Source organism: Choloepus didactylus, chromosome 8, assembly GCF_015220235.1.
Source record: "Choloepus didactylus isolate mChoDid1 chromosome 8, mChoDid1.pri, whole genome shotgun sequence".
NCBI lineage: Eukaryota > Metazoa > Chordata > Mammalia > Pilosa > Megalonychidae > Choloepus > Choloepus didactylus.
This window is the reverse complement of record NC_051314.1, coordinates 142807375-142818719: the sequence shown is the minus strand read 5'-3', so window position 1 is coordinate 142818719 and position 11345 is coordinate 142807375. Positions and strand designations below refer to the sequence as shown.

Below are 11345 nucleotides of genomic sequence, written 5' to 3'. Positions count from 1 at the left end.
AAGACAGACTGAATTCGCTCACATCAACTCCAAGCGGGAGTGGAAGTGGCCTTGGGAAGGAGGCCCTGGGCTTCATAATCTGGGCACTCGGGCTTGGGGCCTATGTCAAGTTGCCTCACCGCAAAAGCCAAAGCAGTGCCCTGTGACACTGTGTTAAATGTCACCCGAAGTGTTAAATGTCCGTAGCTGGACTCAGGAATGTTTCGATTCTGCCATACTGGGGATGACTGAGGGACCTACTCTAAAGTTGTTCTCTATGCCTCTTAGTTATCTGCAGGTATCTAAACTGGTCCAAATAAGAATGCTTCCAAGAGGAAACCAGGAGAGTCACAAGAGGTTTCCTTAGGCTTAGAAAATACACAGAAAATATTCAACAGAAAATTGCATTTCACCATTTAACATATTATTTATATCTCCAGTAATTCTACCATTTTTTAAAAAGCAAGACACTTCCACCACAATATTATTTTAGTTACAATATGTGCTCAATGTTGAAAATCCAAGTAATACAGAAATCGCTTACAAAAAAGGAGTCTTCTCTTTTCAGGTCTGTTCAATTCTACCCTGAGGCCAGCCCTATCAGTGGTTTGGTGTGCATTCTCCCAGGTTTTCCTATTTACACACACACACACACACACACCCTATACACATGCACCCCCCACACACATGCTCTTCATTCTTTCTAAAAGCAAAGTAATATGTAACTGTACAACCCAAGCAGCCCCTCTAGGTGGCTTAGGAAGGACCTGCCGGAAGGGAGCCCCAAGCTAGTGCAACAGAAGAACTGGGGGAAACCAGAAGTTGGCTTTGAAGGCGTCCTATTTTTAACGAGGTCATTTGCCGCAGCCAAGTGGCTCCATGATTTTATTGGCACCTAGACGTCCCCTGCTTTCGTGTTCCTAGCAGTAAGGGACCGAGCCCCCACCAGGACCTTCCGTGCCGGTTCTGTGGCAGTCCTGGTCTGCTGAAGCGCCCTGTTCTGAGGGGAGCTCCCCAGTCTCCCTCAAAAAGCCTGTTCACGTTTATGCCACGTGGTGCTGGAGGTGTGTGGTGTGTCTGTTACCTCTGCGTGACACTGAATGCGCTGGTTTCCCCACTCCTTATTAGACATGAAGCTGTTTCACATTATTTACTATGACCATGTGACAACGAATCGACATGATCATGAGCTTGTACTAGTATTTCAGCAGGACAGATTTCAAGACATGAAATTCTGGGTCATGGCTCATACACACTTTAGATAGACCAAATTCTCTTCAAAGAGGTTATAGGCTCACTATCGTCGGTCATCCTTGCCAATCCTTTCTTAAACCAAGTAATTTGAGACTATTAGCAGGAAAAGTCTGGGCCTGGGACCGTTGAAATGCAGCAAACTCACCCTCGGCTCTGTTCTCCAAAGCAGACTTGACCCAACGACGACTAGTGCACGTCCCGCCATCGCGATGGGACCCCTTCCCGGCCCTCCTCCCTGTCTTCGGGCCCTTTTGAACAGCAAGGCTGATGGGAAGCCCACTGCTCTCACTGGCCTCCCTGGAGTGAGGGACCATGCAGCTTTAAATCAGAACGCGATCGCAGCAGGAGAAACTGGAATAACACAGACACCTTGCAGGTGCCTCGACATTTCATTACCAGTTTTACTTATTACCTGATGAGACAGAAATTATTTGGGAGAAACAAGGATTTCAAAGTTCTGAGGCGTACACCTTGACAGGGAGGTATGGAGTCGGGCTGTGTGCCAGTTTGAATGTATTATGTGCCCCCAAATGCCCTTATCTTTTATGCAATCTTGTGTGGGCAGACGTATTAGTCTTGATTAGATTCCTTGATTGTTTCCATGGAGATGCGCCCCACCCAACTGTAGGTTATAACTGATTGGATAATTTCCATGGAGATGTGACCCCATCCATTCAGCATGGGCCTTGTTTAGCTTACTAGAGCACTATATAAGCTCAGACAGAAGGATCAAGCTTGCTACAGCCAAGAGGGACACTTTGAAGAATGCACAAGAGCTGAGACAGGAACTGCAGTTGACAGAGACATTTTGGAGATGGCCTTTGAAAGCAGACTTTTGCTCCAGAGAAGCTAAGAGAGGACAAACGCCCCAAGAGCAAACTAAGAGTGACATTTTTGAGGAACTGAAGCCTAGAGAGGAACGTCCCAGGAGAAAGCCATTATGAAACCAGAACTCCAGAGCAGTCGCCACTCACGTGCCTTCCCAGCTAACAGAGGTTTTCCGGATGCCATTGGCCATCCTCCAGTGAGGGTACCCGATTACTGATGTGTTACCTTGGACACTTTACGGCCTTAAGACTGTAACTGTGTAACCAGATAAACCCCCTTTATAAAAGTCGATCCAGTTCTGGTGTTTTGCGAATAGGCAGCATTGGCAAACTGGAATAGGCTGGTTGTCTTCCACCCCCCAGTCTCAGATCTAGAGAAATCTGTCAGCTTGAGGGGCGCAAAGGTCAGAGAAGTTTCCTCTGTGAATCCACAGGTCAGAGACTCAGGCACAGATCCCATCCGCTAGGCTCTCACCCCCAAAGTGGCAGAACAGGGAGCCCTAGCAAGCTGGCTTGTCTACCCAGCAGCTCAAGGGGAGTTCTGGGGAATCCTCAGGTCTCTTCTCTTGGGGTGGCGCACCTTGCTAAGTGCCACATAACAACACATGTCTAGCCTCAGCTCTGTTACCCAGTGAAGTGAGATGAGAGGCAGCCAGCCAGCACCTGGGGGTAGGAGTTGGGCAGCAGTGAGCCGGGACTGCTGGTGGGCTTGCACTCCCAGATGGCCAGGAGCTGGGTGCCATGCCAGGCCCCCACGGTCAGTATTAGACTCTGACCTTTAGGCTGATAAACTCCACTTTTGAGATTTTAAGTTTTTCCATGCCCGGTGGTGCAAAGAAGACAAAAGCCCTGCTCTCTCTCACTCAGCCAGGAGCCAAGATCTGACTTCTATCAGCAAGTGCCTTCTGACAAGGACACCACTACCTTACCTGCCGGGATCAGGTGCAGCAGGAGGGGCTGACGCATGGCCAGAACCACAAGTCCTGCCGTGTTTGCAGGAAGGATGCCAGGATGACACAGATGTCAAAGCCAAGCATGGTTTAGGTGAGTGGCCAGTTGCCCTGGCTCTTGAACAGCTGGGCTTCTCATGTCAGCTGAGGCAGCACCCAAGCAGGGCCCAGTGAGGATTCCATCACCTCATCCTACCCCCATCCCTAACAAGGACTCCATTACTCCCCAGGGTTTTCAGAGTCCACCCGGAATTCCTTCACCAAGAGCCCATCGTGGGGAGAGGCATGCCAGAAGTAACACACAGGAGTCTGGGCACATTTTATAGGAAATGAGGGAGGGAGGCATTTGTGTTTTTAGAGACTGGCTTTATCAAAGTGTGGTCTTTGCAACATTCTTTCACTCTTCCGTTCTTTTAATACCATCCCCTGGTACTTAAGATGCTCCACGTAAGTGGTTGAAAGCAGACTTGTCAAAGGATGAACTGGTGAAAACTCATTATTTCTTAATTCAAATTGGCATTTTATTTTTTGTACTCCGGGGAAGATTTTGCAACTTATTACCACAGGCCTTTGTTTTTTAATTTAGATTTACTGGAGAGGAGGTGGTAATTTTTGTTACCCCCAGAAAGATTTTAAAAACTTTAAAAAACTCAGATGCTTTTTAAAATCATTTGCATTTGGTTGGGTGATTTCATTTCTAATTCATTTTCAACCAATGTTCTTTCTTTTTTAAGGTTTTCATAATTTAAAAATTTCATCTCCAGCTCTTACAGGATTTGTCCAAAAGCAAGTTGGTTAAATATGAATGTTTTAGCTTGCAATTCATAATTTTGGTATATTCTGTGATTTTATAATGTATTAATACACTTAAAATATTATGCTGAAATAAGCCAGACACAAAGGGACAAATAATACTGTCTCTTTCCTAATTATAGGAGGTATATGGAATATGCAAATTCATGGAAACAGAAAGTAGATCAGAGGTTACCAGGGATGACGGGCAGGGGAGGGAATGGGAGTTAATGATTGATTGGTGCAGAGTTTCTTTCTATTTGGGATGATGAAAAAGTTTTGGTAATGGTTGTTGTTGGTGGTTGCACAGCATTGTAAATGTAATTAATGTCCCTGTGTTGGTTTGAATGTATTATGTCCCCAAAACGCCACTATTGTTGATGTAATCTTGTGTGGGCAGACATTTCAGTGTTGATTAGACTGTAATTCTTTGAGTGTTTCCATGGAGATGCGACCCACCCAAATGTGGGTGATGACTCTGATTGGATCACTTCCATGGAGGTGTAACCCCACCCATTTAGGGTGGGTCTGAATTAAATCACTGGAGCCATATAAATGAGCTGACAAACAGAAGGAAGTCAGTGCAGCTGAGAGTGACATTTTGAAGAGGAGCTACAGCCAAAAGGGACACTTTGAAGAATACACTGGAATTGAGAGAGGAGCTTCAGCTTGCAGAGACATTTTGGAGATGGCCTTTGAAAGCCGACTTTTGCTCCGGAGAAGCTAAGAGAGGAAAAACACCCCAAGAGCAACAAAGAGTGACATTTTTGAGGAGCTGAAGCCTAGAGAGGAACGTCCTGGGAGAAAGCCATTTTGAAAGCAGATCTCTGGAGCAGATGCCAGCTATGTGCCTTCCCAGCTAACAGAGGTTTTCCAGATGCCACTGGCCATCCTCCAGTGAAGGTACCTGATTGTTGATGTGTTACCGTAGACAATTTATGGCCTTAAGAGTGTAACTTTGTAACCAAATAAACCCCCTTTTATAAAAGCCAATCCATTTCTGGTGTTTTGCATTCCGGCAGCATTAGCAAACTAGAACAGTCACTGGTACTTAAAAATGGTTAAGATGTCTAGTTTTGTGTTATATGTATACTTTGCCATTAATAAAATAAAATTGTGTCTACTGTTTTAGTTCGCTCAAGTTGCTGAAATGCAATGTACCAGAAATGGGTTGGCTTCTACAAAGGGGATTTATTAACTTACAAGCTTACAGTTCCGAGTCTGTGGAAGTGTCCAAATCGAAGCATCAAGACGATACCCAGACTCTGAAGACAGGCTGCCAGCGATCCTCAGCTCCTCTGCCACATGGCCAGGCACACAGTGGTTTTGCTGGTCTCACCCTTCTCTCCCGGGCTTCGATGCTTGCAGCTTCTGGCTTCTCCATCTGTGGCTTTCTTTCTCAGCTTTTGTGTGTGTCTTCATTCAGCTTCTTTTTTCTCTCTCTTTTATCCTTTAATAAAGGACTCCAGTAGAAGGATTAAGACCCACCTGGGGTAATCCAAAAGTCCCACCCACAATAGGTCAACCCCCACAGGAATGGATCCACTTTAAGAACGTGATCTTTTCTGGGGCACATAACAGCTTCAAACCTAAAAAATGTCTTGAACAGGCAATGCAAACACATGGTTTAAACTCCTCAAAGGAAAGAAAGGAGTACAGTGGCAAGTAATTCCCTTGCCTGTCTCCCCAAAGAGTTCCCTCAAGCAGTATTAGTCTGTGTACATTCACACATGAAATCAACTATCACAATGATCGCATGGAAATCCCAGGAAATAAATAAAAAAGCTGTTCTACTGGTAATGAGTGCATTTAGCAAGGTTTCATTCTACAAGATCAACAGACGGAAATTATTCTATATACTAGCAAGTGAGAATTGGAAACTAAAATGGGGAAAAATACCATTTACAGTATCAAAAAACATGAAATATTTAGAAATAAATATAATTGTAAAATACATAGCAACCCAGGACACTAAAAACTATAAAACACTATTGAGAAATATTAAAGAAGACCTAAATAAATGGAAATACACCACATTCATGGAGATGCATTCTTACTATTGGCAAGATGTCAATTTCCCCCAAATTGATGCACAGATTCAACTCAATCCTAATAAAAATCTCAGCTGTTTTGGTAGAAATCCATCAGCTGATTCTAAAATTTTGTTAAAATGCAAAGGACATGGAATTGCCAGAACAAATTTATAATAGAACAAAGTGGAGGACTAACACTACCTGATTTCAAGACTTATTATACAGCTATAGCAATTAGGACAGAGTGGTACTGGCATAAGGATTGACACAAAGATTAACTTAACAGAGTTGAGTCCAAAAATAGACTCTCAAATGTGGAGCAAATGGAACGCTCATACATTACTAGTGGGTGTGATTTTCAACAAAGGAGCCAAAGTAATCCAATGGGGGAGGTTATAATCTTTCCACCAGGAGGAGCTGTCACAACAAAATACACACCTGGGTAGCAGTGAGTCGCAACCCTTACCTAGGGCAGATACACAAATTAACTTGAAAATGGACAGTAGGCCGCCAAGTGAAAGCTAAAACTATATGAAGATTCTAGAAGAATACCTAAGAGAATATCTTTGTGACCTTAAGACAGGCAGAGATTTTTTAAACTAGGACACAAATGCATGAACCAGAATAGAAAAACTGAGTGCAAACCTGGCACCCAGGAGGGCTCCATCCCAGCCTATGTTGGTGAACACTTTCCCTTTCCAAAATTTCTGCAGCTTTTTTTGCAACGTTAAAGCCAACTGATTTCTTCTTTGTGCCACTGTATTATTTTCTTTAGCTATATCATCATTTCTTTCCTCAGTACTGGCAAATACAGAAAGGCTTTCATTTTTGACCCATCTCTCCTTCTCAAGAGCTATACTGCTTCCAAATTTCTACCCAGGGGATCAGAGCAGCCTATTTTACTTGTAGAGTAGATGTTCTGGTGGAGCTATCAGTAACACACTCAGGCAGATAGCACTAGCCCAGATTTTTAAAAATAAATGTTGCCAGACACACTAACCTATTACAAACATCAAGTTTACTTCTATCATCGTCAGCTTGTACAAAAAAGGACAATTCATAAATCCCTTCCTATCAACTTTGCGAAACATCAACCTGAAGCTGTTAATGGTTTAAGTTCTCTTTGGGGAATATTCCACATCAGTCATTCAGAAGCTCCTTATTTGCTGTCCTTGATCAGTTTTTCTTTTGTGGTTTGGAAAAGGAAAATATATTTTATTTAAAAAACAAACAAACAACCCTCACAAAACTCTTAAAAAGAAAGATTTAAAAAAAAAGGCATTTATTTCCTCTAAACAGAAAAAGGCACAGCAAAAAAAACCATCAACCAACCAAAACCTATTGCAAATATTTTAAGTCAAATCAGCCAGGTTCTCCACACAGGACATATCCAGGTTTTGTTTGCTAATTTAGATCACTATGTATCCACGTTGTTCTCATGGCCCCATCTTACCAGTGACAAGTTAAGAAATAAACACACACTGAATTTGCATGAAAGCATTTAATACACATTGATAAGATGATAGGATTAAATGACTGATTTCATTGGTGAAGCATATTTTTGATGAAAACAAGTAAGCTTCCCCGCTTACCCTTGAATGAGTACCTCATATTCTAAGAAAGCGCATATATAAAGCGCCTCAAATGCAAGCCCCCCGAGATCTAGTGTATCCAAGAAGCAACTCAATTACATTTTAAAATGATTTACTAACTAGAAATCAAATTTTAAAAAGGCATCCAGATTCGGCCACCATCAACCTACACGAGAGCGTCACCCTACTTATATACGGTATAAAGTGAACACAGGCTGCAATGACCCCCATGTTCAATCACGAACACGTTTCTCACCTTGGGAGGGGACACTCACTCAAAGAACAGCCTGGTCTGGGTTCTAGGTGGCCGCTCAGCTGTCACCAGCTTCAATCACAGAGCTCTGCTTTAAGTTTATGTCACCAATAAATCTACTGTAAATAAGCCATTAGGAATATTAAGGGTTTCAAGAGCTTTGGGGCTCTTATTAAGAATTAAACACTTTATTCTTTTCTTCATTAGTTAAAAATTTAAAAAAAACAAAAAAACAAAAAAACTTCTGGAAAGTAAACTACTCCTAAAAATACAGTTATTGGGGTATAACCTTAGAAGGAACACAAGTGTCAGCCACAGCACCTTTTACCCGTAGAAGGCAGTTTTATGAAATCCAAGGCACATGAATTTTATTCCTGGCTCTTTAAAACCTCAATCAATCATCACTCCCATGAATGTTGTGTTCCTAACATAATACCATCTTGGTGGTGGTGGCAGCGGCGGTGGGGAACCTGATCAATTTTGAGCTACAGTTTAAATCCCAAATCAATATAACCCTACCAGTTTACCAATCTTTAAGTAGCACCAGCACTTGCTTGGGTTAAATGATATTTGGAAAATCAGGTTGCCCAGGTAGAGGAATTTCCTAAACTGTTTAATTTTTTGCTGGTAATCTGCATGAGGTTTGACCTATAATTCTTAATATGTATAATATGGTATCTCTGCAAATCCCAGACTCCATGGGATTTTATCTTTATGGGCTGCTTTTGTTTTTCAATTATGCTTCACAGTTTCTCAAACTTTGTATTCATTTTGGTTAGACGTTTCAAAGTTTCCTTAAACCACATGAATAAAGCCATAATTAAAAATGATGAGATTTTAAATATTTCCATCACAAAGTTCCACAATATTGTAAGGGAAGACAGTCCACTATAATATATATGAAAGAATTGAAATGCAAAGTGGTTCAGCGACTTCAAACAGCAAATGCAAGAGAACAGTAGAATAGAAAGGAGTGTGACTTTGAATGTCAGGACCCCAAGACCATATGAAGGGCAGTGGCCACAATTATCAAAAGGAAAAAAACTTAGATAACCTATTTATAGAATTTGAGTGCTGAAAGATCATTTTAAGATCATGTAATCTAACATTCCCCATTTTACAGATAAAGAGGAAGCCCAGACGGTAAGCAACGTAATTGGAAGGTGAGAGACAAGCTAAATTAATTATTTTGCTTCTGGGTTTCTGCATGGACTAGACACTTATCCTGATAAGGAAGCTACACTGCATATCCTAGTCCAGAGGAACAGATATACAGCTCTCAATTTACCTTCCAGTTGTTGGGCAAAAAAATCTGTGTGAAATGTCGTAAACCAAGATCAGGAGAAACGGGAAAGACAATGGTATCTTGATTTTCTACTTAACGACAGTGTCAATTTGGTGTTACCAAACCAGCACAACAGAGGAAGTGAAGTAGCAAAGCTTGTTTGTTTTGACTGTGCCAGTCAGAAATGTGGGCAATGGGGGAGCTAATACCTTGCTTTCCCAGAGCCAGGAGAGGTAAGGTAGTAGGGAAATGGCTGCGGTTAGGGTTACTTCAGGCTATTCAGAAATTTGGCGTGCTCCTCTCCTCTGGGTAACAGTGTTTCTCCTCCTATCTTTGGACCTGTCTTCTCCTAGAAAAATGAACATATTTTAATAAGGAATGATTAAACATTACTGTCAGAGGTCACTAAAATTAGTCACCTTGTAAATGACAAACATACCTTTAGCATTCCGTCCCGTTCCCATTTGAAGAGGCCACAGTTACTGAAATGGAAAAGATGGGTTTACTGAGTGGGTGGGACACAGGTCTGCACACACAGATAGTGCTGCTCACTGCACTGGGGAAGGGAGCTGGCCCTTTGACGCAGTGAGCGGTGGAGGAGACTGAGAGAGGCCCTGCCTCCTTGGGGCTGCAGGGACAGTGAGCTGAAGGGCTGCATTTGCTGGGCAGGTCAGGACAGCTTTGGGGAGCTCTTGGTGCCCCTCCTGATCACCTCCCCAAGTCAGTCTGGAGTTGGTTGCACCTGCTTTGTGGGTTCCTGGCCCCGTTTTGGCCAGGAAAGACTGACTTGGGAAAGTCCTCTTCAATGTGCCTCTCCTCCCAGAATTTGCCCTCCAGGCAAAAACAGTTTGAGACAAAAAAAGCAGTGTTAAGAAACTAAAGAGGTAGACACTCTGGGGCAAAGGCTTGCCTGCTTTAACACCCAGGAGAGGCAGGTCTGGCTTCTAGGAAATAGCAGAAGCAATCAAACTCCTGCAAACAGGGAAACTCCAAAACAACTAATAAGCACAAGCATGGACAAGACACAGGCCCCCAAACAGGGAGGACCCTGTAACACTGTATTTGCCTTGGGCAGACCTTCCTGACAGGAGGGTTGAAGCTCAAGAAAATCTCTATCTTATCACAAGCTGGCTACAAAATCAAAAAACAGACATCTCAAGGAATAAATCCCATAGCTAACATTTTAAAATATTAAAATGTACAGTATGCAACAAAAGACTACAAGACAAACAAAGAAACAGGAAATGATGGTCAATCCTAAAGGAAAAGGATAAAAATCCAGAAAACACCAATGAGCAAGACTAGGATGTAGACAATACCAAACAAAGACTAAAAAATAATTTTTAAAAAATTCAGAGAAAGACTTAAAGGACATCAAAAAAAACAATAAATGAGCAATATCAGAATCCTAGCAAAGAGACAGAAATTGTAAAAAGGAAACAAACAGAAGTACTGGAGTTGAAGACCATAATAACTGAAATGAAAATAGTCCAGGAGGGTTACAAGAGCAGACTGGAGTTGGCAGAAAAAAGAATCAGCAAAACTCAAAGACAAAACAATTGAAATGGGTTGGGCTGAGGAGCAGAAAGAAAAAAGAATTACAAAAGGTGAAAATAGCCTAAGACACCTCTGGAAACCATCAAGCATACCAGTAAATGCATTATGGGAGTCCCAGAAGAAGAAAGAGCGAAAGAGGCAGAACGAATATTCAAAGAAATAATGACAGAGAATTTCCCAAACTTAGTAAAAGATGTGAATATGTACATCCAAGAAGCTCAGAGAACACCAAACAGGATACACTTGATGAAAATCACACCCCGTCATATACTGGTCACACAAAGGAGATTCTGGAAGCTACAAGAGAAAAACATGTTATGTACAAGGGAGTACCAATTAGATTCAGTGCCAATTTCTCAACAGAAACATGGAGGCAAGAAGGCAGAGAGTTGAAATACTTAAAAGTCATGAAAGAAAACAGGTGCCAACATGAATTTTATATCTGGGGAGACTCTCTTTCAAAAATGAGGGAGAGATGAAGACATTCCCAGATAAACAAAAGTTGAGGGAGTTCATCACCATTAGATCTGTCCTACAAGCAATGCTAAAGGGAGATCTTCAGACTGAAAAGAAAGGACACTAGACAGTAGTTCAAAGAGGCATAAAGAAATAAAGACCTGTGGTAAAGGTAACCATGTGGGTAAATATAAATGCCAGTATTATTGTATTGTATTGTTTGGTATGTAACTCTACTTCTTTCTTCCTACAGGTGCTAAAATGAAAATTCATAAAAAGTAATGATATATCTATGGCTTTGGACAATGTACAGAGATATAAGTGGTAACGTACAAAAAAATAGGGTATATGGAAAGTGTATTCGCAT

General features: G+C 41.9%; 1 protein-coding gene across 3 annotated transcripts in view; it reads right to left on the bottom strand.

The window, feature by feature from the left end:
- The window catches only part of MCM10 (minichromosome maintenance 10 replication initiation factor), a 70430-nt gene that overhangs the window by 23721 nt on the left and 35364 nt on the right, over positions 1-11345 (bottom strand). For 2 of the 3 annotated variants that reach the window (XM_037847995.1, XM_037847996.1), the window contains exons 19-20: positions 9405-9447; positions 7121-9314 (exon numbers count right to left, since the gene is read on the bottom strand). In XM_037847995.1, the coding sequence (XP_037703923.1) occupies positions 9231-9314; positions 9405-9447 (127 nt within the window). In that variant the 3' untranslated portion in view covers positions 7121-9230. Of the gene's footprint in view, positions 1-7120; positions 9315-9404; positions 9448-11345 lie in introns of those variants that run through there. The other variant, XR_005218546.1, reaches the window with a different exon arrangement.